The sequence below is a fragment of the Strix uralensis genome, chromosome 6 (assembly GCF_047716275.1).
Source record: "Strix uralensis isolate ZFMK-TIS-50842 chromosome 6, bStrUra1, whole genome shotgun sequence".
Lineage (NCBI taxonomy): Eukaryota > Metazoa > Chordata > Aves > Strigiformes > Strigidae > Strix > Strix uralensis.
In genome coordinates, this window is record NC_133977.1 from 26,918,881 (window position 1) to 26,945,957 (window position 27,077).

The 27,077-nt window shown below is 38.8% G+C and overlaps 1 protein-coding gene across 4 annotated transcripts in view; it reads left to right on the forward strand.

Moving 5' to 3' along the window:
* RBMS1 (RNA binding motif single stranded interacting protein 1) overlaps positions 1-27,077 on the forward strand; it is a 147,008-nt gene that overhangs the window by 64,979 nt on the left and 54,952 nt on the right. For all 4 annotated transcript variants that reach the window (XM_074873364.1, XM_074873363.1, XM_074873365.1 and 1 more), the window contains exon 2: positions 15,322-15,497. In XM_074873364.1, the coding sequence (XP_074729465.1) occupies positions 15,322-15,497 (176 nt within the window). The remainder of the gene's footprint in view (positions 1-15,321; positions 15,498-27,077) is intronic.

Consider the following 27,077-nt stretch of genomic DNA (forward strand, 5'->3'; position numbering starts at 1 on the left):
CTTTTGACAGTAGTGCCAGCTCAAGCTATTTCTTGAACTGCCATCTTAGTTTGTGGGTCCACAGTTGTCCTTAGCCTGCCATCAGTCATGTCCCTCATTCTTGTCCCTGTGCCTTCTGCCTTCTCTTGTGCTTGTGGCTCTGGAGCAATCCAGATCGAAATGCTGATCTAGATGAGACACACAGGGCCAACAGTTGCCTCCATCACACTTTGGTCTTCTCAGTCAAACCGAAGGAAAGGTTGTCTCAAAAGCTGAGCTGCCAACAGGACCGGCAAAGTCATTTTTGTTCTTTATTTGGTTCTACACCAAAGCCCACTTATCAGACCAACAGATCTAGCCAACAGTGTTAAAGTTTTTTGACTTCCTTATACTCCCCTTTTCCCTATCTGCACATCCTAAATCTCTCAGAAAGTGCAGTTTCTACTTCACAACTTTCCATCTTAAAATGCCCTTTCAATAACATTTGAAAGATTTCAGCTTTATGTGCTGTTCTTGGTTGACCCAATGCCACATTCAGACCATCAAAGGTCAGTACAGGCAAATCATCCCTAATGTGCAACTAGACATCTACTAACCAGAAGTTACCTACTCTTGGAAATCTTGCCCTAGTTTTTATGGATGAATCTTCATTTTTAATCTTGCCTACCTTTACAACTTTGAGAATTTCATCCTACTGAAGAAATACTGGTTTGTTTATTTATAAAGAGAAGCAAACTACTATTTATAAAAGCAGGCTCATGTGCTGGATTTTGCTAGCTGATTTTAGCAAACTCCTTGCTGTGTTTCATCAAGTCCCCAGATTTGTTGTGTTCACAGTACTGTGGTGAATTGCCTTAATGTATGAAAGGACTTCTCATCTGTGTACCCTTGATCACTTGCATTTAGGAGAATATTTACATTTTTAATAACTTTGCATAAAGAGGATTAGATTTACTAATTAGTTAGATTCCCAAACTGCTACTTTTAAATTAAATGTGTCATGCTACTATTTGTTATGGCTTAAAATTCAAAAGAGTTCACCTAGAGATCACTTTAAATTGGTGCTCATCAACTTTGTGCTTTAAAGAGACTTCTAAAATCAACTTCAGGGCCATGGTGGTAGACATGCTGCCCGAACTGGCTTTCATCAACCAACAACAGAACGGTTTTGCTAGAAACAGCCTGGATCTGTTGAGACTGATGCTGAGCAAATGCTAACAAGCCCTGCTTGATCCAAATTGAATAGGATTAAATAGTATTTGTACTATACTAAGCATTGTGTTTTGGAGTATCCTAGTCCCTGTTTCCTCAAATGGTGCTGGAAAAGTGATCTCTCCATTAAGTATGCTGGTAATGAAACAAGTGATGTGTGTATTCCTGTAACATCTGAAACTACCCTTAAAGAAACAAAGTAATTGCCTTTTTTTTTTTTAACTCTTGTGCATAAAAGTTGTCTAGCTGGAGAGAGAAGAAGGTGTCGGAGGGCATAACCATCGAGTACTGTGAGATACAAAAGATGTACTGGCTGGAAGTGTGAGAAGAAGATGCTTCCCTCTAACTTCCAGGAAGCTAAACCAAGCTCCAGTTGCAGGTTAGGAGTTTGGAGATGTCTAGAGACAAAAATGATGTCTTTTCCTGGAGAAAATTGTCCAAATGTCAGCGTTTCCCTTGTATCCTCCATAGCTCATACTTTCAAGAGAGCAGGTCATAAAAGCTTGTGGAAGGAAAAAGTATAAAGTGTGTGATACTGTCTTAGTCCTCAGTGTTCAAACAACCTGTAGTTTAATTCAAGGTTTGAGTAGATGGGATACACCAGTCTAAAAGAACGTAGATGTAACTGCTTTATGTATGTATACTCACACTTTTTAAGGACTAAGGGGCAGAATGGTGATAACAAATCAGAGAAGCATTCTTAGTTTCTTGCTGCTTGTCAAGCTACATTTTCTGCTGCTAGTGTTTCTTGATCAGCTGAGGCCACCTGTACCATCTTAGCAGCATTTTCTGTAGTAAGAGCAGGCACAGGATAAGTGTTGTTTGGTATCTGTCTGAACTTTTCATTGGCTGGATGAGCTGTTCTTGTTTCTGTCTTTCCCAGGAGTTAAACATAGCTGTTTTCATCATGCTAAACTGGTTATAATTTGTTTTGTGGTTCCTGTGCATGGGTAAATCTCCATGTGCTACATAGGAGAAAGTTGTGCATATCATTCTGGGGACGACAGACCACTCCTTTTTTCCTGAAAAGCAGAGGGTATCTTGTGTTGTGACTCTGTATTATGTCATACATCTGTAGAAAATGAACCTTTTATGCCACTTACGCTGAATATGCTGTAGTGAACATTTGGCCAAAAAGGTTGGAGGTGGTGGGCTTTAGTAGGGCTGTGTAACAGTGCAAGATCATCTCTGAGAAATATTAAAAGTTGACTGGTATCCACTGGCCCCCGAAATTCAGAAACAGTTGTCTTTGACGCTAATGTCAGGTCTTCCTACGCACAGCTCTTCCCTAGCTCTTGCTTTATATCACTTTTGCTGGGTATAAAGCATACTTAAAGCATTGAGGTATTCATCACCTTCCATGAGAATATGACTAACAGCTTGTCCATCCTGGAGTTGTTAGAATGCATGTAACTGCGCTGATATAGTTGTATTAATGAAAATCTTTGGTGAGTACTATTGCCATGTCACACTCATGCTGCAGGCAGTGCAGCCAGGTGCCTGCACAGAGGTTTGCATGGGGTTTGCAACACTCCCCTCCTGAATGGGAAACAATTGAAGAGGCAAATGTTTTAAAAGCAATGCAGTTCAATTCCAGTTCTTTTCTAATGAGATTTGAGCTTTTATGTTTTATTTTAGGATGCCACATAGATTCTTGAGAGTCATTTAGAAGACTTTGGGAATTTCATTTGCAGTCTTGTATGTGCTACATGCAGTCTCATTAAAATCCAAAGAAAATTGGTATACGTGTTTCATGGTGCAAACCAAGTAGAGTTTGCTCCCTGGTACTCTATAGAAAAGCCCTATGGTGAAAGCATTGCCAACATTGCACACTTGTGTCTTCTCGTCTGTCAGTTTCATACAATGTTGAAATATATAAAACTCTTGGACGGATTTTCAGCTTGTATAAATGAATGCAGAACCACTGGGTGAGAGTGGAACTAGGCCGATGTGTGCAAGTGGAGAGAACTGACAACTCCTTACATAATGAGTCCGGTGATTTAAAAAGTTGTTACTGATCTTGCTCTCATTCTAAAAATGGATACAGTGCTAATTTAATAATACTTGGCTGCTTCTGTTCATTTTGGTGTGTTTGCCATGGAGGAGAATCACATTTATGGAAGTGTGGTCACCCTGCCATAAAGAATTGCAAATTCAGTGTCAGACCATATATATATATATATCTGGGTATGTGTATATACATATGTCACTGGCAATAACGTCTTCTCAACCATGGACTCCTTGAATTCAAAATACCATGACAAATTTAGCACAAACTCTTAGTTCCATTTCTGCTGAAGTTTAGTTGATAATCACTTCAATTTGTGCTGAAATAGTTGTAAAAGTACCTTACACTTCCTTTTTACGTGACTGCAGTATATAGAACTCAGTGGGGTATGAAATCCTGAAGTTGTATTTAATCTGCACTGTTAGAGTTTCTTGAATTAGGTATGTGCTTTCCTAGTTATACCCGAGACTTGCTTTAATACTTTACCAGCAATGTTGTGTAATGTCCTCTTCCAATGTGTTGGATTATGATGAATTACATCATCTGCTGTATTTTATCATGTTGCAGAATATAACAATCCCAAAGGCACTTTTTGAAATTTCAGAAGTGAGTAACAAAAAGATGAAGGGAACTTTCAGCCAGCACAGATAATGCTGACCTCACTGCTATGGCAAATACTATAAAGACTATGGAAATACTTGCAGTGGAGTAACTAGGAAGGGCAGTGATGCTTGGAGTATGTTTTCCTGTTGTCCAGCTCCTGGAGGAGTCATTCCATTCCCATGGAAAGTGATGTAAGATGCTACCATTCTCACTGAAGCTGGTTTAACTGTAACTTGGCATAGGCATATAACAAGCTGCTGAGCAACAGATTTGGATCTTCTGGTATCAGCGTTACAATAACCTTTGTGTTGTACTTGTGCAGTATATCTACACTGGCTTGTTCTTTGCTGATACCTCTACAGTAGTTTGGCCTGGAAATGCAGAAGTGCATTAGATAATTAGAAAAGGTAAAACGTTTGCAAACTGAGTTGGAAGGATAAAATATCTAAACTGATCTCTACCTTAAAGCATAAACTGTGCAGCTCAAAAGAGCCTGTTCATGGGGTCATCTGGATTCAGTCTTAATGATGAGGTCTTACAAAACTGGCTTCTTTTTCTGCAGGGTGTTTTCTGACATGCCACCTTTCCTCCAGCTGGAGATGCTGGCTGCAGTGAAGTGGGAGTAGTCTGTCAGAGAAAGATTAAGATTTAAGAATGTAGAAGAAAAGGCCAGAGACAGCTGCCTGTGCTGTCCCATCTACATTGTGAAAGAATGCAGCAGGAGAAGCAGGAATAGGCTGGAGTATACTGCACTGGGCCGTCTATTAAATACTGGGGTAACAGAAAGATGGCCTTGCCATAAAGAATGTACGTTCTCTTCTTTAAAATAGAATACAGGGATGCACAGTAACAATGCTGGGTGTAGTATACTGCCCATAAGGAACCAGTGATGTAGACAAAGGGATTTTGATAGGAATTGACTCACTCATACATGGTTGGGCACAAGTTCTTCAATTTATTTTTTAACTTGAGTAAACAGAAAATGACATAGTGGATCCCATGTCAGCCAAAAGAGCCATCTGTGGTCTAACCCTGTGACAAACGCTATAGCAAGAATTCCAATGCCACCAACAGTGTGGAGTTTGCCAAAAAAGCAGATGCTTCTTTTGACATGCATCTTCAATGTGGTGTCGTTTCTATCCTATAATTGCTGTCTGTGGAGGGAGGGTGGATAGGATAGCCAGATAAGCAGAATGATGAAATTGTAGTTTTTTGAGAAAAAACAAGAGTTTTGAAGATAGTAACAAAAAATAAAAAAGAAACACTATAAAAATATTTTTTTAAAAAGCTGAAATAAAAAACTGCAGAATTCTCCTATGTGCTTCATGAAACCTGTGACACTTAAGTAAGAGACAATACGTGCAAGAGTTTATCAGAAATCTTAAGTCCAATACAATATGGAAGAACAGTAAATAATATTTCAGAAACTTTTCTGCATAGTTTTTAACTTTTTGAAAGGAAGCATTTTCCTTCTGTATTATTCTAAAGAACTAAAGATCAGCCAAACATAATTTTTTAGTGTACTGCCAGTCTTTGTTATACAGATATTCAAGCAGTTTTCTGAATCAGCCAAGGTGAGTATCTACATGTCTGTACTATGCTATTTTTTTAACATGGTACTTACTCATCAGTAAGATTTATGAGATACGTAGACTTAGCTGGGCTAACCACCAATACGATGGTGGGTGGCATCTTTAATTGTTAAAAGATGATGGCCTCATACATGTTGCATATTTACTACTTCATGAAATTAAAAACTTAATTACCTATGCCCATAAAAACATGTATTTTAACATATCATAAATAGAAGTACTTGAAAACAGTAGGTTTTTGATGACATTGAATATTGTCTGTGGCCCCATTTGTTGGCACTGGAGGTAATGACAAAAAAGGTGAACAAAATAGCAGTTGAGTCAAAGATCTGCTTTCTAATAGAAGAGTCTGTCCTCTGAATAGAAGTAACTGCTTTGTGTGATCCAGGAAAGTCTCATGGCCAGAGCTTAGTTTTGCAGGATTCACTTAGAGAAATGGTTACCTGCTGTCCCTTATTTTCCTACAAGGGAGCTGAAAAATATGCAGGATAAATCTAGGTCTCTTGTTTTCCATACATTTAAGTCTCACCTGGTGGTGCTGCTTTTGGTATCCCATTACACTATAAATGCAGTAAGAGCGTAATACATATTATTTATTTTCAGATCTCAGTACACTTGTTTCCAGATTCCATCAATAAGAAAAATTAATTGCCATTTTTCATTTGCATTTTTTATCATGGGAGATGTTTGATTGTTTTCAATTTTTATTTCTAAATAAAACAAGATAGGAACTTTGTATTATCCTGATCAGAGCAGCATTTTCTACTTTAAGGTATTGGTGTACCTTCTGATCTTCAGTCTTGTTTAGGATAACTTCACTGATCATGCAGTGGTTAAAACCAAAAAGCTTCAGAAGCACCGTGAATTTGAGGGCTGGGGAGCAGGAGGAAGTGATAGGATGGATGATGCCTTTCAGTGTGCCTTTTGCTCTGCTTCCTCCCCTCCCATGACAGTGCATGCTGAGAAGCTAATGAGTTTATTAGTTTGTGCTCCAGTCCACACCTCGCTTGCTGCTACAGAGGGCCTTAGAAAGGGAACAGCTGATCTAGGCAATATTTCTTTATTTTGCTGATGAAAATATCACGTGGGATGGTGTCAGAAGTCTCAGTCAAGATCACTAGATATTTACTGCTTCTACCTCATCCACTAAGCTGGTTGCACTGGCAGTGAAACAAGTTAGATTGTCTTGATGTGATCTGTTTTTGACAGATCTATTCTGTCTGCTTTTTTTTTTGTCATTTTGTTATCTTTTAGATTCTTGCAAGCTGGTTGTTCAATAATTTGTTCCAGAATATTTCTGGGAATTGGAGTTGGGCTGACTGCTGTGAAATTCCCTGGGTCTTCCTCTTCCCCTTTAAAAAAAAAAAAAAAATAATAATTGCAAGACATTTGATGACTGACAGGGAAGTGAAACTATTTATGTGAATTCTATATGTGCCAGCTGCAGTTTGGCTGGATCTTTTTTTTAATATCCTGGGAATTCAACAACTTTCATGAAGTAGAACAATTGCCTGAATACTTGTTCTGTTCTTTGATTTTTTTCGTCTGTTTTGGGCTGACACCTGAAGAGTTTTTAAATGGTGGTAGTGAGTAGGAGTTTGCTGTTTAATGAATGCTGAAGCAGAGTCCTATATACAGTGAGAAGAGATTACTATGACCTTCTAGTTTAGGGATTTCTGAACCTCTTAATGCTGTGAGCACTGAAATAGTCATCTGAGAGGTGTGTGCAAATGCTACATTTCTGCACTTTTCCTCTTAAACCTCATAGCTGCTGCTTTCAATGCTCTAAGAAACCTTCCATGTGCTTATCTCTGACGTTTTATGGATGCCACTGGAAATATGGCCCATGCCACTATGTAGGACCTTCCTGCTAGCAAATGACCCAGTGTGGCCCCTCTCCCATCATGCAGTCTGAGACATACAAAGCTTATTGAGTAATTTTTGACTTAGAGTCTGTAAGTACTGTCTTCTGAGCTGCCACTGAAGTGCTTGTGAGCTGTATGTGATTTGCCAGCTCTGATGTGACCATCCCTGGTCTAGTCTTCTACTGCATGATGCAGGAGTTTCTAAATTAATTGCTGTTTCAGTTGAAGCATTTCTCCTACCAGCGATATCTTGGATGTTTCCTGTTGTGGAGAACATAGTAAGATTTTATACCCTGCTATTAACTTGTACCAACAGATGTGTAATGCAAGGGAGGAATTATTTTTATTATTTGTATTCAGTGTCATGTCCTGGACTTACTACCTTTCACAGGCTTGCATAAACCCATTAGTATGAGTTAAGCCTCTCTGAAAGTGGATGTGTTTTCTTCTAATTGTTATTTGAGTCCTCGGACTGGAACAAAAACTTTAATATAGTCTAGGGATTCAGTGCCATTTTCTCTCTGGATCCTGAGCAAAAAAAGCCTTGGCTGGTTTCACTGAAGGAAATAGGTCTGCATATTTACTAGAGTCAAGAAGAAAATTGGCAGTGAATTCTTTTGTGTCTATTGCTCAATGAAGGGCTAACCACAAAAACATGTACATGTTTTTTTTGTCTGGTAGATCTTAGTACCAAGCTCTCTTTCTTCAGGTACTTCAGTGTCTTGACTTACTTTCTATATTTAATGTAGGCTAGCTGTTGGATTGCTGCAGCCTGTTCAAATTTCAGAATCTAAAACACAAATATTTTGCTTTAGATGTGTCTATAATTCTGTTATGGCTAGGGCATGGTACCGGTGTATTGTTTCAGAGGATTGTCCAGGGAATCAAGGTATAAAACTGAGAGGGAAGAGGATGCTGTGATTCATGATGAGCAAGTAGATGGGGGAAGGGTTGACAGCACCAGCAGAAGAACAGGACATGGCTCAGTTCAACACTCCCATCTCTCTCCTTTGTGATACCTTTTGTGCTGTGGTGTGGCTAGTTTAATGTATCCAGCACTTTTATTTGTCTTTGGACTAGGAGAGTAAGTCAGTGGAGCACTTAAAAACCCTGCCAGGGGATAAAGTCGATGGAGTAGGTGAGCTCTGGGGAACTTTGAAGATTTTTCATTATCACTGAGACTTCAGAAGAGCTTCCTGAACCAAGAGGAGCTTCCAGTATCTATTGCTTGCTGTTGTTGCAACCTCCCCTGCCATCTCCAAGTTGGATATCTCTCTTTTATTTTTTTTTTTAGTAGTAATATTAATGGGAAAAATCCTCTTCTTGGAGAAAAAACTGGTAGCATCAGCATGGGTTTTGTCATATAGTTCAATGTGGCCAGGATTATGCTCCCACTTTTTCATGTGTCTTCATAAAAAGGAAATAACATAGATTTGGAGGTTTGTTTCATTACTAGCAGAAGATTGCTGCTGCATTAAGCTTTAATACATATAACTTAAATAATATTGGTTCCATCTCCTGTAAAAATATGGGAATGTGACATTTTGTAACAAGCTGGAATGGTTTACTTCTGTACTTCCTGTTGTTATTAGTTGTTGCTTTCTGGTGAGAACAAGTTTAGTCTTGCTATGTTACTGTGAAGGATGGTTTGCCCTCTCACCATCCTGAGGAAAAGGAAAACAGCTGTCAATGGGGAGAGAATTTGGGTTATAATCAGAATAGTCTAGGGTTGAAATTGTTAGGAGCATCTGAGCTATGACTCAGTGCTTATGCTAGACTTTCTTGTTTCGTTGCTGGTAGAGCTGCTCTCTATGAAGATCTCTAAAAGGAAGCTGAGAAAAGCACCTACTCATTCCCGCACTTCTGTATTTCAAGGAAGGGCTTCTTAAATAGCTCAGGAAAAAGGTGTATTGACCGCTTTCCTGGATTTTGCTGAAATGCTTCTTGTTCTTACTGGCAAGATGGTTCAAATTAGTTAAAACACAATGGACTTGAAGACAGACAGTATTAATTAAAAAAAAGTCAAAGTGAATATAACTTTTTTCTTTTATAGATACGTGATGATATCCATCTATGTTTTTGTTTCCTTGTATTTCTTTTTAATATGGAGAAGACTGTCCTCTATATTTAGAAAAATTGTTTTCATAGGACTTGGCTATAACATACAGGCAAGAAAACGGGCATAATCCTCTATTTTTATCTTGCAAAGATCCTCTTAAAACTTATGTGTTAAGGAATAAAATTAAAACTGAGGGGCTTTTTTTCCCCCTCTGTTCTGTGTGATTTTTTTTTTCTTGGTTTTTTTGGGTTTTTTTGAGTACTTGACTTTCAACCTGTTGACTGCAGTCCATCATTATCGTAACACCAGCTGTAGTATTTTGGGCATAGTTCTTCCATGCCAAGATACAGAAAGTTTAGAGAGCTTCTTGGGAGAAACCCAGGGCTGAATCTCCAGGTGCTCCTGGTCTGTCTGTAATATTTCGTAACAGGGAGAGTCTCTGCTTGATGCCAGCCTCCACCCACAGGGTCCTGCCTCTTCCCAGCACCTCGTTGTTTCTGCTCCATGTGGCTGGAGCACCAACACCCATCTTCACTATCTAAAGGAAGATGGAATAGGCTTGGATCCTGGGTGTGCAGATAGCTCTGTATGATCAAGACACGAGATCTGTGATCTCAGCCTTGTGCAGTAAACCAGCCCTTGCTGGAATAGTCCTGTTGACTCTTACAGTGTCACTGTGAGACTATGTTCTTTACCTGTGCAAAGAGAAGTTAAGGTCGGTGGTTTAAAGGAGGAAAAGGAGACAGGTCTCAGAGTTTTTCCCTCCTGAGGAGACTTAACAGGAGTCTGGAGGACCCAGCTTCTGAGATGTTCTCTACAGTTTATACTGGTATCATCCTGCAAATGCTTAGAAAGCAGCTGACTTGCTGAATCTTCCTTGTGACAAGTGCTGACAGACTGAAGAACAATCAGAGAACCTACCCTAAGGCAGGAGATGTGAATACAGCAGCAGAAGAACTTTCTACTGGTTGACTCGTGTCCACTGAGAATTGGACTTGGAGAGGCCTCCAGAAATACAGTTGTGCTTGCCATAACGTTTCAGACATGATGATGGAAACCATGAAATAGAATAGTGCAGGACACTCAAAATGGCGTCTCCACTACAGCTGTCAGTTTGCAGGCTTAGACTAAGTGATCAAGGTTTAATGTCTCCTTATCTACAGGAATGTGATAAAGCAACTGTCTTCATCAGTGAACAGTAATTTCTATTAAACATTTGGAGTTTTTCTTTCTGTTTGGGACATGATTTTATTCCAAACAACCTCCTGTTTCCTAAGTTGTGCACCAAGTGTGGTGGTGTCTTGCTTCACTAGATGTGGCATGCTCTTTTTTCCTGAGCCCTCACTTTCATTGTACATGTAAAGCTCTGTGTTAAGTAGATTAAAAAATAAAAAATCAACCCCCAATCCAGAAATTTTCCAGATTCATGTAATTTAATGCTTTTTATCACTGTTGCACACATCCACAAAAATATATTGTAATTTTTATATCAGTGTCAGTTACTGAAGGTGCCTCTTCAAAATGCTGTTTAGTGAAATGGGGGAGGTTAGGCGAGGTTGGGGGTAAGCAGATACTTTAAGCTTAATCACCTCAACAAAGCTGGGCAAACACCAGTGACAAGACTCTGAAACTATGAGATGATACAAGTAGTAGTTCAAGCTAAATCAGATAGTTAATGTTATGGTTTGAATTTAGAGTAGATGTGTGAGAACTAACTCTGTTGTTAAAAGTCATGGTACTTTTCCCATCAGGAGTTTTAGCTGAGTGAAGGAACTCATAATTAAATGCTGGCATGTTATATAACTTCATAGACATGCTTTTATAAAACAAAGTTAGAGACTTAAATGTATTGCTACTGTAATAATCACTCTCTGTTTTGGGACAGTCGTTATTCAAATTATCTTCTGCTTGTTGGAGTTTCCTTGGACTTTTGTAGTCTGAAGGCAGCAAGGATCAGTATCTCTCAGCTCCCAGGTCAAAGGAATTTCTCAGGGTTCTTCTGTTTTGTTTTGGTTGGGTGTTTTTTTGTGTGGTTTTTTTCCTGTTGACAGAGAAGAGCTTCTTCTCCTCCTTGGCAGGCAAAATCCTGCTCTGACTCATTTCTAGTCCTTAAGCATGGAGTGGTTTATAAGACAGGAATGGTTCATATAAAGATGAGTATATCCTCCAGTTGTTTTTCAGTACTTGTGATTATTCCTGTTTGGGTTTTATATTGAGAAGAAAACACAAGCAGGCAGTTTTCCTTGGTTTAAGGCACTCCATGGGTACTGTTTCATCACTGAGCTTTTCCTTTTCCTAATGAGTACCTGTGGTTTTCCCACCACTGCAGTCGGGCTGTGGAGGACTGGAGGGAAGGTCCCTTGGAGATCAGGCGAGAGTGTTGGGAGCTCCTCACAGCTGGCTCCAGAATGGAATAGTGTGATCATACAGCGTACGGGATGATTATTCTGTCACTGGCCTTTTTTGCTTAGATGTTTGTTGAAGATGACAGGAAGGAAACTGCTGGGGAGAAAGAATAATCGTTAATTACCTTTGGAAGTGAAGACAGAGGAGGAAATGGCAAACCAGTGTAAAAATTATATTTCTTGTGAACAGGAACCTATTGTCACAAGAAGTAATGGTCTTGTTTCTTAGATTTATTCCTCCTCTACTTGTGTTTAGTGTTTTAATGTAAAATGCAATGATTAAAAAGAATTAATTAATGTCTTTTTATGTATGTTACATTATTGCAAACCATTGTGAAGTCCATATGATAAAATCTTAAGAACAGCTTTTGATACAAATTTGCTGCAGAGACTACAGTTTGTAAAACAAAACTTTTCAAAATTGATTTCAGGTTTTATAAAAAGCTTTCAGTTAATGTTCGTGAAAGCTGTTTCTAAACAAACAGCCCAAACTTTGGCCAGGTCTCCACTGCAGAATGTCTTGCCAGTGAGTATTGTATCAGCCAGGGGTGTAGAAAAAAGTTATACATCCTTGCTGACGTCGATACCTTGGCAAAACCCCAGGTGTGGATGCAGCTGTGCTGGCAGAAGAGAACTTCTATCAGCTTAGCTTATGTCGTTTCGGGAGGTGATGCAACTACACCGGTAGAAAAACTCTTCTCTTGGCATGCGCTGTCAGCGTAGGAGGCTCTGCCAGCGCAGCTACAGCAGCAAGGCTCTGCGCCACCGCCGAGCCTTTTGCAGCAACTGCAACTGGAAAAGCAAAGCCCCTTTCACCTAAATTATAGAGGTCCCTCTTTTTTTTTTTTTTTTTTACAAGTAGTTGTCTATGAGGAACAGAGCGGAAAGAGTGATTCAGATTTTAAAATTGTTTTAATGTAAAAAATGTGTTCGAGTCATATGGCTTTAAGATGTCACTGGCCCTTTAATAGCTGTCTGTGTCATTGGGTTGCAGAGTTTGAGAGCTGCAGTATGCCCAGCATCTGTGTTTTGTAAAGCCTTTAAGGCTGGTCAAGGTATGAGTTTCTGTGGAAGCAGTGAAAAACCTTCTGCCTGTAAACTTAGGAAGACAACTGTAATCACATTTACATTCCCATCATATTTGGATGTGACCACTAGCAGTAGAGCATCTTCATGTTTAAATAAAAGTTTCAATTTCTCAGAATGGAGTGTTTATGTTTTACAGGAAGACAGAGTTAGGATTCCCATCTCATTACACACAAACACACACATTTTCCTCTCCTGCCTTTGGCCAGCTGGTGACAAGATTTTACAAAACTCCAGTTCTTCATAACATGAAAAAACATTGTAAGAAGTAAAAGCAAAACCAAAGGAAAGATGCTGAAAAACAGAATAGAGGCTCTTGGTGTCTAGTAGTAATTACCAGTTAAGATGAAGACTGGTATGTGTATGTTGACTTTTATGGCAGCTGTACATGCATGCATGAGGGAAGTGCGTGTTTCGAAACTTTGAAGAGAGCAGTTGTGCATTTGATCACTGTGTGCGTTTTGAGAACTCCACTGAAGGCTTTTTGAAGAGAAGAATAGCACCGTGCCAGACTAAATTTGTTCAGTTTGTTATGAAAATGTTTTGAAACTAGTTGCTCTGTCATTCTGCATTGCTTGTAACCCTAAAAATAATTGCCTGGCGTTACTGGAAGCAGAACGGTCTGACAGCCTGACTTGCGCTGCTATAGTTAAAATCTGTCAGTGTTTCCATTACAAACTTGGAGGGAGGGTTTAATCTTTTTCCCATTTTAAATCATGCCTGGAAGAAATTCTAGATCAGCACTTCAAATCCAAGTATAAATCTTTTGGAAGAGATTTGATGTTTCTAAAAATCTTTATTTTAAAAACAAACCAAAAAACCTCCAACCCTATGGCAATGAAATACTGATACTCAGTTTTGAAATATTAAATGATCAGGAATATATTTCATTCTTTTTGGTAATTTTCAGTTCAAGTAAATTGAGCAACAACAATGTTTCTACATATCAATGTTGATTTTTATAGTGAGTGTTGCAGTTTGCTGTTTAAGGCTATTATTGCTGTATAATAAGCTTTGCAATATGCTCAATTGAAAGATTTCAAAACCTTCCTAGGGGAACACAAAAAAGATAAAGTAACCGATATAAGGCATGCCCTTTCTGCCACTCACAATTTCGTTCCAGTTTCCCAAGGTTAGCTCCAAAATAATTTCACTTCTCTTGTGTATTAAGGCTATAGTTTCATGGATGCTTTAAACCGAGTTAAACTGTGATACCCTCCTCTCTGCCTCCACATTCCTGTTCTCTGCCTTGTGACAGCCAAAGCTTTTGCGTAGCACAAAACCACATGCGGTGAACCAGATCAGGGAAGATAATTTTTTTTGGTTCAGGCTGTGGCTACACAACTCTTTGTACTAGCCCAAAGAAGAGGGTGGCACTGGGGCGGGAACAAGTGAGTCTACACTGACATCTCACTTTATATTCCACTTAGTTTCGCGCCGCCCCCACCCCGTGCCTTTCCTCCACAGTTCACAGGGTGGTTCTTCGCTATGAGCTTCCCGAGCCGTGGAAGCTCAGGCTTTTTGCAGGAAAGGGGCTACATGCAGCCAATTCTTTTTGTCAGTGAAAACCTTGTAGTCACAAGATTTTTACTGGCAACTTTAGTTCTCTAGTATATTCCTTAAAGTATTCCGCTCTTACAACACCAGAGACCTGTTCATAATACTTTCTGTACAGTGTCCTGCTATACTGCTGTTAATGCAAATCATTAAGACTGCTCTACTGCAGATCTTCTCTAGGACATTTTTATGTTCCATTAGGGTCTGATTTCAAGAACAAGAGCATTAGATACCTTGAGGAGTAGATGGAAGTGTTTATGTGCTTATCTCCTTTTGAAACTTGATTTTTTTTTTTTTCTGTTATACAGAATCTTTTTCTTGTCACTCTTGAAATAATCCACAAATACTGAGATCAGTGGCAGTATGAAAGTTCTGCCAAGGCACACAGTTAATTTAAAGTCTGGTCTTTAAGCTGTCTGTGATCCGTCTCTATCTTTAAAAAAACAGTAGCTGTGTTGTTTGAAGTACTAAAAGCTAGAGGAGAAGATACAAAAAGGCTTCTAATTGTTTTTATATTTCTGCATAGATTAAGGAAATAGCATAGTCTTCGTGTCTGCCACCAGAATTCATTTATGATGTGTAATAGTCATAGTGATGTAAACTTAGTTTATACCTGCTGGAGCCTAGAGAAACAATATCTCTTACTTCATTTTCCAATCAGATGCCACAATGAAGAGTGATAAAATTCTATGAGTAACATTCAGCAGAGGCTATATATAATTTGAGCCTGTGTCATGCATTGAGCATGCTTCAGATGGTGGTTGGGTATATTAGCATGTGCCTGTGAATCCTGTCCCAAATGTGGTGTGAAAGCAGGTGTATTTAAAATACATGAGTAATTACGTACAGATTTAACACAGAGCTCCAAATGGTAAACAGGCTACTGTAGACTGAGCTAATGTGCATGCTCCGATTGCTATCTATAGTTTACTCTAACACACTTTTTCCTTTGCAGCAGTCCATTGTACCGGCCCACCCAATGGCTCCTCCTAGTCCCAGCACCACCAGCAGTAATAACAACAGTAGTAGCAGCAGCAACTCAGGATGGGATCAATTAAGTAAAACAAACCTTTACATCAGAGCACTGCCTCCAAACACCACTGATCAGGACCTGGTAAAATTATGCCAACCGTAAGTACTATGCTTAAATATAAATTATAATGTCGTACCCTAAAAGCTGATGGTAGGTATATGGAATGAGTGTTTAGATTATGAAGGAAGAAAAACAGATTCATAGATAAAAATCCTTATGTTGTCAAGTTTCAACTTCCCTGGCAATGAGAAGGAAAAGAGTTGTTTGGCACTTTGGAGAAGCAAAGTTAAAATATAGTGGTGAACAGAAACAACCCATTGCTTTTAGTAAAAACTATGACCACCCATACTGCTTCCTGATGCTATTGAAATCACAGATAAATGAAAATTAACACCTGAATGTGAAACTTGCTGTTAAGAATCTGCAACAGAGGGTCTTCTCTGTTCACTGCTAAGATAATCTGTTGATACAAACTCCTCAAGTAATTGTTATGCATCACTGTAAATTATAGTGTGCATTTGAATGCTTATCCTAGTTTCAGACTAATTTATGTTGGCTGTACATTACTGCACAATTATATTTATGATGAGAAACAGTCGATCCATGTAAGAATCCTCTCTAGTGACTGGAGCTTCAGGTAGACTTGGCTTAGCAGAAGGTTTTCAGGCAGTGTTGTTAACATGAGATTTTTTTCCTTATGTGAGTTTTTGGTTTTGTTTTTTAATTTTTACAGCAACACATGCCTTTTAATTACTTTCAAATGTAGGTCAGATGTCAAGGGACTGTGCAATTATGTTGTTTATACACTGTTCAAAATTGCCTTTCTTAAATATTCTACTGAATTTTTAAAATCCTTAGTACTTCCAAAATGCATAGTGCATTTTCTGGATTATTTTGAAATCAAAAGTACTTAGCTAATTTTTCAGTACTACTTATAAGAAAACACCCAAATCTCTCTTGAATGAAATGGAGAATCTTTAAGATTTGTATATAACGCTCCTGCCTGAGATTCTCAAAGTAATTTTTGTGTTCAATTTAGCAGATAAGTAACTAAGAATATACAAAAATACATGCCCAAGATCACAACACAAGTTAGCAAAATAGCTAGGAAAACCTGTAAGTCTTGGATCCCAGCTTATGTGAGGTGCCTTTGGTTTTGAATATTGCAAAAAAATCTGATACCTCATTTATAGAGAAGAATTTTTATTTCTTTCTTTTTTAAACAAAACTTAGACTTTCAGGATGGTTGTCACATATTGGTCATCTTAGTATTATAGTAGACATAACTTGCTCTCAGGTCTTTAAAGAAAAATATTTTCCATTTGTTCATTTTCCCAACAGCAAATGAAATCCATGTATTTTACAGAAAAGAGAACAGATTATCAATCTGTGAAAAGATTCATTGATAAATTAAACATTTTTACAGCTTCCCATGCGCTAATGACCTCTTGTCACTTGAATTTTAGTTGCAAATGCATGTCTTACAGAAGTGGGTTTTTCATTCCCATTTTTGTCTTTTGAACTGATGAAGAAACCTTGGCCTCCACACTCATGTTAGGACAGAGTTGTGAGGTTATTTTGCACTGGAGCCACCCAGTAACTACTATTTGTACAGTGGTTACTATAGCACCTTAATCTCTTTCTGAAGACATTTTAATTTGCACACTCTTAATGTCATCAGTGCATGAATATCCTAGAAAAAATATGTTCAATACTTTGCTGTAACAGGTCTTTTTTCTCTTGGATAGCCAAAGATTCCAATTGTTGTTGTGGCTGTTCAATATATAACTGTAGTTGGAATTTTGCAAATAAAGAAAAGGCAAGAACTGCAGCCATGAAGTTATTAAATCAAGTCTGACGTGAATTTACAGACTTGAAAGGTCATGACGTTTCTTCCTGGGAGATACTTCTCTCCTAAATGTCTTACTTGAGAGGAGAGGTGAACCTGTCTCAAAATTTTCCATTTCTGCTGAGGAACCAAGTGAGGTGTCCAGAAATTTTAGGCTTGAAACACCTTTCAAAAATCTGAGTAATCTATTAAGAGCCTTAGGCTTCTCTGCCAACAGAGCCCCTTAGCAACTAACTTGATGCTGCAGTAAGATAGAAATGACAGTACTCTCTCCTTGTTCACAGAAGCTCAGTAATCCACTTTTGTAGACTATGGAAAGTTTCAGATGCAAAATGTTTCCTTCCTACAAATCTGCCTAAACTTCTAGGACATAGAGGGCATGATATTCTTGAAAGTGAACCTACCATGTTCATTGTTTAAGCTGAGACAATACAAAATGAATGGAGAATAAAATCTTGGACCAATGGAAGTCAATGAAGAAACTGCTGTTTACTCTAGATCTCTGAAATATTTTCATTAGCTCTTTCTAAATGCCTAAGATTTTACTGGGAGGCTTTAGAGTAATTTTAGCCTCTTTTCCCCATATAGTGTGGATCTTGTCATCCTAAGAGGGTGTCCACTAGAGTGCTTGATGCTAAGAATGGATGAAAAGGCTGCTCTGCATATTGTAGAAGTGACCTTGCTAGCTGGCAATAAGCAGTTTTCAGTGGATGTACAGGAAAATGTCACTGGCTTTTGTTTTGTATCTTTTGGCTGTTGTCAGACGAAAGGAGAAACACCTGTGGGTTGAGGAAGTAATGGTTGAAAAATCTCATTGTCACTGCAAATGTGAGAAACATCCCATCTACACAGATTTTTTTCCTTCTGATCATCATGGACTTATATCATATACCCTGTGCTGAACAATTATTTTCAGCGATGGTTATTGTAGAGAAATACTGCTTTTAATAGAATCTCTCAGAATACAAGGTAGAGCAATCTACGGAGTTCTTGTGTGGGGGTCTGGTTATACAGTGACTTTTATTTGCTTTAGTATGTTTGCTTCAGTTCTTGCTCATGACAGCTAGCAGTGCTAATTTTGGCCATGTTTTTATTTTGATTAATTTTTTTTGTTGAATTACTAGAGAAACGCCTGATCAAATTATAGAAGTGTTGGGCTTGCTTTTGTGTTGTAGTACAGCTGTGCAGTATTTATGAACACAGCTAGCAAATGTTCACCTGATTTGTGGGAAAGTACTTTAATGGCAAGAGTGCAATTTGCCAATATGCATCTGTACAAAGCTGCTCTCCACCTTCATCTGCTTGGTTCTTTCTAGTCTTCTATTAGGTGAAGCTTCATCCTCTTTTCCAAGATGAAAAGAGCATATTATAATGTTGTTGTGAACGCCTACCTGGAGTACAGCTATTTTCAGACAGTATTATTGGCTTTTGTGTGGGAAATGAAGCTGCCACGTTTCTGAATAGTTCATTCAAACTTGAGCCTGCTACTCCAGTTCTGAACCGGGAAAACAAATTTCTTCATATCAGTTGTACCAGAGGCAGAAGTGTGGGGAAGAGTAAGGTGGATATTGTGTTTATCACAAGGGTGTTGTAACAGCTAACCCAGAACCAGAGCCCAGTGTCGGGGGGAAACCTTGTGAATCAGTCCTGGCCATAAGAGCTTTCCATCGGGTATGTAAGGGTAGGCAAAGCAGTCAATGCAATGACCCACAGATACTATCTTTTCTGTGGGAGGCTAGACAGGAGGGATCAGCTAAATAGAAGGACATGAGCAGAGGAAGGGAGAAATTAGAGTGAGGAGCTGATGAGCATGGTTTGGGGAAGCCTGCAAAAAGTTGCATGACTGCTGTGCAGTTTCTTTTCCCAAACCAGGTAGTGCCATTGCATGAGATCTGTGCTGAGCAAACCTCTGCCATGAAGAGCTGGTTTTACAGGGTTGCTGGAGCAGTGGTAACCTCAACAATGCCTAATTGTACTCCCTTCCCCTGGCGTGGCTACCAATACTTGCTTGATGTGCCTCCTTCAGCTGTTGTTGGGTTTATGAATACATTATTTAGGCTTTAATTGTGCTTTCTTATTTGGTGCCTGTTAAACAGTCATTTCTTGTAGCTTATTTAATATCTGGATCTGAAGATGCAAGATTAAATCCATTCAGTTATTCACTGAAATCATTGAGACTTCTTATGTGATTAGGGACTTACGCGATTGGGTCTTAGGAGATCTGGCCAGGAGTCTGTAACTTGCTTTGACGCGTTTTCTAGGTGCTTTCCAGACTCTCACTAAGCACTGTGCTTCGCTGTGGATGGTTCCGCATGGTTCCAAAGCCATGTGCTTTCCACTATCTTGCTTATGGTTTACTTGCTAGCCTGCGACGGCATCTGTAACACTAAATTTCTTCAGAGACCACCTTTTGTGCTATTTGCATTGTTAAATGAGGCTGATGCATCAGACCCTTCATCCTCCTGATGATCCCCAGTCCCACGGTGAGATTTCAAGCTTTGAGGCTTAACCCAGGTCTCCCCCATTCAGTTCAACATAAATCATCATGCCAGCCCAGCCTTTGGTGTGCTCCCTTCCAGGCTGTTTGCTCGTACTGTGCCGCTTGTATCAAGCTGTTCATAGTCTAGATGATATTTTTGAAATCTCTTTTTGGTCTGGACAGTTTCAGTTTGGCCTTCCCCCTTAAATTATCGCTGTATGGTTATAATGCGGGTTTTTAATGGGATTACAATTAGGAAAGCAGCTGGTTTAAGGTAACAAAGTTAGTGATGTAATTACCACGACAGACTGTTGTTCTGCACCAGGATGGTTGGAATACAAAACCAGAACTTTGTAGTGGCTGCCTTTGCTTATGTACATTGGGAAACTATGTATCTTGTTGAGAGAGTATTTTAAGGATTCCTTCCTAAATATTTAGCATCATGAACACAGGCATAGCTAAAACAAATGGCAGGCTAATGGTTGTTTTGAAACATTTGAGCCAGACGTGCTATACAGCTTTGTTTCCACAGTATGGGAACTACTGGTTTTTATAGTTGCATACTCTCATGTGCTCTTGTTTTGAGGCAAGAGCACCCAAAAGTTGTTTCAATTTCCTACTCTTAATAAAACACTTATTTTCATTGTCATATGCCATCCATTAGCATATTAATGTTTCTGTGTTCTTGGCTTGCTATGTAATTGTGACCTCTCCTTGTGTTGCCTTTTCCCATCTCGTTCAAACACACTCAGGACTGAGAAGTGGTGAACTGGAGCTCAGACATTTACTGTAACAGGGAGCTGTCATTGCTGTGGTTAGTTAAGAGCAAGAAATCTGCTAATTTTGCTCAGCATATCTAATTAGAAAAAGGACATGCCTGGATTTTAGGAAGTAGTCTGACTGTCTTTTGTATTTAACTCTTTGGGAGAATGGTCTGGGCAGGTCACTCCTGCTTGGTTCAGTCTAAGGAAGTGTCTGTAGCACATGAATACAACCCCCTTAGATGGTGTGGTAAGGGAAAGTGGAATGGGAAGATTTCAAAGCTAACTTCTCCAATTTTAAAAAAAATTTTCTCTTCATTCCTCTTTTGTTTATTGTCCTTTTTTCTTGCATTTTTATTTCATGGTTTGTCAGCTGCAGTGAAATACTGCATTCATAATTATGTGGAACATGATTTCATGTCATATAATTGTGTGATACATCAGTCTCTCTGAAACTGTTCCCTTTGAGATCAGTATTAATACTGATTATATTGGAGCAGAAGCCTATCTATTGTTCTTACTTTTTTAGGGTGAAGTCCTCTACAAATTAGTTCTTTTAGAGATTTATGTATGCATATTTTAAAATAGTATTATTGCATACATCTCTGAATAAATAACACCAGGTTTACAGAATTTCATTTGGTTGTAGGAGGAAGTAGATTCTTTAGCAATTGATCAGTATGTGATTTGTAATGTTCAGCTTTATGTTGTGTGGTATCGGCATCATCTTTTTCTTTATTCCTTCTTCAAGGACTGTGGCATGGTTTGAGTTTGGTATAATCTGCAGTAGATTTCCCTTAACTGCACTTTGTCATCTGGTTTTGCTCTTCAGAGCAAACGTTAACACCAAGAATGGTGAAGGTATGTTCCCTAGATGTAATAACTGGTTGTGCCAGTGCTGTGTTGGCCGTGCAGGCACACGCTGGTGTGGAACATGGTGCAGTGCTGCAGAGAAACACCCACAGTAACCTTGGGACCAGGATTTAGATAATCTCGCTTGTGTTCTGCCCAGTTGATGCACCCAGTTTCTCAGCTAGACAAACTGCCGGAGGAGGAGTCGCATGCCAGTATGTTATGTAAACCGGCTCTGCTAGCTTCTGTCTTAGCTGATGATCTTTTAAGAGGTTGCTGTCAAAACGAAGTATCCCATTTCTACAGCTGAGAAGAAATAGTATTCAGTTTTGTATGTCCCTTTTGCCAGATGCACTGGAGAGATCTAGGCCTGATATAAAGACTGAAATGTTCCTTTTTGTTAGGGCTTGACTTCCACAGTCAGTGGCAAGGCATTTGTGTGGTATGCCATGGGAGTTGCAATTGGCCTGGAGATGTGATGTGTTGTTTAAATAGTAATTTATTTTTTAGCAACTGCTTTCAGCAGTCATGTTATGAAGTGTGTAGCCTGGCATGATGTGAAGGAAGACTTTATATCTTCCCCTCAATATTTACTCTTTAATTAGACAAAAATAAAATTCAGACAGCTTTACATTCATGATCATATTAAATCCATGCTGAAATCCTCTCTGAGGAGTTCCAGGGTACTTTTTTTTTTACAGTAATGCTTTCTTGTAGAATGTCATTAGGGAGTCATATGTATTTTTTGGGGGAATTGTAATTGAGAAAAAAGTAAAAACAGTTGTCTTCTAGAGTCCTATCTTCTGGATGCAGACAGTCTCTTGAGATGTCTTGAATTTAAAATAAATATAGTTTTAATTTTCTCCTTTCATTTAGAGATTAAGCGAAGACTGAAGTTTTTTGAACTCTGTATTTCATTTAGCCTAACAGTAATCAGCAGTTCCCCTCAGCACGCCCTCTTAAAAAACAAGCAATCTTGAGTACGAATGCGCTGTGGAACTCTGTGTCTGCATTGTGGTCACAGATGCAGGGACCCAGTGATTGCACAAGCTCGGTCTCTCCCAGGAGATGAGAGTTTTGTTGCAGTGTGGGGCCAGAGGAGAGGTGATCCCATGGAATTTCCTTTAGGAAGTGGGGGCGAGGGAGGAGAGGAGAGTGGAAGGAATGTTTCAGCCACAGCTGCTTGTAAAAGAAGCACTAGGAAAACAGATTGGTAAAAGTTACCACCATCGAAGATCTCCATTGGAAAACAAAAAGCTGATTTAGTGGCGTGGGGCCTGTAAAATTTGTGAGTGTTTGCAAGTCTGCAGGTATTTGTTGTATGGAGATGCAACCCTTGTTCTGTATTGCAGAGCCACAGGAAAGAAATGTCCCCTGGCAGCTGGTGGAATGCCTTTGATCAGGGTCCCAGTCTGAGCTTCCCTGATGGCAGGGGCCCGTCTCTGATGGGAGGTGATATTAGCACAGTTATTCATTGGAATAACCAGTAATTCAGGAATATTTTGATGGGGATTTTTTAATTTCAGTGGACTAATGAAAATGTATACAAATACTAGTCAGGCTTTTTAGAGGGTTCCATGGTGTCAAAAGTGGTGCCTTCTGTTGGAGACCACTTAGGCAGGTATCTCGGTCAGAAACCAGTTCAGAATTGAATCAGCTTGTAGCCCAAGTTGATTTCTGCCCCAGCATGCTTACATTAAGCTTGCCCTTTTTTTTGAGATACCATTCAGCATAGAAAACAGGATCAGTATTTGCAAGCAGATTCTTATATCTCATGTGGTTTCACATAACTCATAGAAATCTTGTGAAGTCTTGACTTTGTTTGCTAAAGGTTTGTTCTGCTTAGCTCTGATTTTTGTAATGTTAACTCCTTGAAATGAAAAAATGAGCCATCTGATCTTGGCGCATTATAAGACCAGTAATTTTTTTGTAACCTTTCGATCTTTTTTTTTTCCTCCACATTGTGCCAAGCTGCATTTAGGGTTGAGAAACTAACACCTACAAGTTGTATGCAACCCAGATGATAAATATGCATATTTTACTTGCAGAGTGAAAGCAGTAGCAAATATAGGTAAACAAGTTAATTCAGATCTTGCGACCTCCAATGAAACTTGTAATTGAGCGAATAGGGAGAAAAATCAGGGTTTATCCTTAAAAAAAGCCTCTACAAAATGTTAAGCATTGATCCCCAATTGTTTTCCCACAACATCTAAAATTCTACCCTGTTTTGACATTCAGTAAATGTCAGCTGCCTCAGTTCAGTTTGAGCAGTGCCTTACTCAAGACTCAGACCAACCCTGTTGAAAATTAAATTACTAAAGGGCTGCTGAGAGAAGAATTAACATTTCATCATTTAAATACCTAATCTTTGCAGATAGATGTGCAGTAACTGGGGAAAAAAGTCAAATTTTAATTTGAATGTTGATAATGTTATGATACATGGACATGGAGCAAAAAACACCAGTTGAAAACAAAAAGAGAAGACTTTGATTTGGGGTCTGTTTTGACACTGTTACTAGTACAAATATTCCACTTGAATAACCTGTGTGAGCTGAGTTAATCATTAACAGAATCAATTTCGGTGGAAGAAATATGTTCTAATTTGTATTCTATCCTGCCCCTTCTATTTCTTCTCTTACTTACTTCAATCTCTTACTTTCCCAAAAGAGGGAAAAACTTGTAATCTGTTGCTTTGCTGCACAGGAGAAATCCCCCAATATAAACATTGTGTGTAACTTCACTTAGTTTTTTTTTGTATTAATAATTACATTTATTTAATTGATCATTTTGTCTACCTTAATTGAAATATGTTAGCCCAAAATGTGTGTTCTTTTTAAATGTTTATTTTCTTTATTCTGTGCAGTTGTGTAACTTTACATATTATCTTTAAAAGACAAAGTATTGGTCAGTATTTTTGCCTAGGAGAACATTGTGGACTTAGGCCTTACACATTATCAATATCTCAAATACTTGTGCTGCTTTTTGGCTTAGATATAGTCACTAACAAGCTTTTACAAGTCTATCAGAATACCAGCAATTATTCTGGTGCATTAATAAGTACTTTTTCTTTCATGTCTGAGTGAACGCAGTAGTGAAATAGGTGTTACGTTAACAGAAGATCTAAAACCAGGAGGAAAAAAAATACTTCATAAAGGGTAATACAAATGCTGGAGAAACCTTAATTTTATTTCTGATATTTAGGGTTTGCAAATAAGCGATTTATCTAAACACCTGAAAAAGAGCCAAGCTACTCTACTTCTGGTTTCAGAGACTCTGCTGAGAGGGTAACTGAAGAGCTTTTGGAGGCTGGAGACTACCAGTTTTACAGTTCAGTACCCAATTTTATTTAGTGTGTATGTAAAATTGCCAAGGAACTGGTGTGTTAAAAAACCTGGTGTGAAACAGAAATTCTTACCTATGCCCCCTAAGATGATGGCAAGCTTGTCTCCTGCTTGTTTGCAGTATGCTCACTAAGGCCAGATCTTAGACCTGCAGGAGCCCACAGCTCCAATTGCCAGTATTGGGGTTTAAAACCACTTAGCGCTCCATTGCATGGACATAGGATTTGTTTGATAGTGAAGGCTGAGCTTTTTAGCTATGTAATTGCACAGTGCCAGATAAACTCCATGGTCTCTGGTGCTTTCTTTTGGTGGTTTGGTTTGTTGTTTTTTTTTTTCTTCTTTTCCACCAGTAGCTGTGCAGTACCCCAAGGCAGAAATCTCCCCTGTCTTAAGTCTGAATACCTTGGCTGAGGTCTGGAGAAGCCCTTTGGCAGAGAGACTCTTTCCCTTCAAGGCCTGAGGGCATCAGCATGGTGGGGTATCCAGTGGAGCTGACATAGCAGTGCATTTCTTTCCTCGTGTTGCTGTTTGTAGTACTGTGATCTGAAAAGGAGTGTTTGTAAATCATCTGCATTTTTTTGTTTCTCCAGAGATCCTGTATTCAACCCCCTACATTTCCTACACTTGAAGCTACTTGTTTTTATTGTGTGGTAGGCTTTGTCTTAACTTTCTTGTTGAGGCTTTTTTATTTGTTGCCAAAAGTCTTTTTGCTGTATTTTGAAGATCTCAAATAACTCAGAGGGCAAGTGTTCCACATTCCTTTTTCCAGTGGCAGCTTACAAGGGCTTCCGTGTTGCAGTACAGAGGTGCAGTACTAGGAGTGAAAGACCACTAGCCAGGACTGCTGCTGAAAATAGTCCATCATCATACCAAGGCCTCAGCATGAATGTGCTTTCTAGTATGTAAGTTAGGATAAATTCTTTTTGAACATCTTCCAAATATTCAGAGTGATGACATTATAAAAATATACAATAATCTGTCCCCGTTTTCTGTTCTTCCCAAGTGAATTGCATGTTACTTTGTTCCATGAGAAATTCTGACTTTTTTTCACCCATTTTATTAATTGCTTATTCAGTTAAATATTTGTTAATTCTCTTTGAAGTCTAGGACACTCACTCTGAATTATGGAGTTTTGCAAATATCATTAAATATTTTGAAAAGAGTGGCCTTCCCAGGAAGAGGGGACAGCCCTGACTGTCACTAATCAACTTTTTCCCATCTAACACTTGAACTGAGATTGAGGTGGTAGTCTTAACGAGTACAAGTCCCACTGTTTTGGACAACTAAATTGGGTAGAATTGATAAGGTGCAAAAAGTAGACAGGTTTCAGTAGGTCACAGAAAGGCCCAAGTTGTTAAGAGGTTCTTGGGTAGGTAGGGTAAGAAAAGTTTTTGAGTCTGATTCCTTTTTGAAAAACAGGAAAGACGTAAATTTTTTCCTCTTAAGTTTCCATTTAACCAATAAATTGCATTTTTTTGAAGCAATGACCTGAAGCAGACCCTGTGTTGGTCTAAATCAGTATGGAACATGGGACTTCCACTTCATTTATGGTGACTCTTTTGGTCTTTCCATCAAAGATGTTGCCCTTTTAATTGTTACTTAAAATTCATTGATCAGGTGACACTGTCTGTATTGTCAAGATAGAGCTTGCCACCTGAACTCACTTGGGTCCAAACCCCTTGCTTTATCAGAGGAGATTAGGAATTTGGACTCTTCCATAGTTGTAGCTGAAAGGTGAGCAGCAGCAAGACTTTACTTTCAACAGTAACTGGTTACTGACCAAGCATTCCTCGTGATGTTTAGATGGTGGATATACGTTTTGGGAACATTGCTAGTTTCTTTATCTCATGAGATAAAAAAATTAGATAATTTAAAACAGAAACAGAGCAGAATGCATCTAAATATATAGCTGTAAAGCCAAATGCTCAATTCCTTATAATTGGCTTGCTATGTACTTCACAGTATATTAATAAAAACCCTTCTGAAAAAGGGATCCACTTCTGTTTATATCACCACAACAAAACTAGTTAAATTTTTTGCCATGAAAAAGGGGAAATTAGTTTCTGTTTCTCTGGATGAAAATGTATGAGCTCCTGTGATAGAAGGCATTTCAGTGCTGTTAGGACATTTTATCTTTGCTCTTCTTTTTGTGGTAGTTTGCATGCTTCCCCCCACCCCCCTTCCTTAAGTGAAGGGAAGGGAGGCAGCTTGAAGTGCAGAGGAAAGAGTAAATTTTCATAATTTTATATTGTCATCAGGAAGGAGTATTTTTGAGGACAGTGTTTTCTTCTGTTCATTAGTGGCCTTTCCAAACTTCTGCTTTGTTCAGTGGGACAGATTTTGCAGAAATTTTAATTGTTCCTCAAGGATTTAACTGGATTTGTATCTGGACCTGG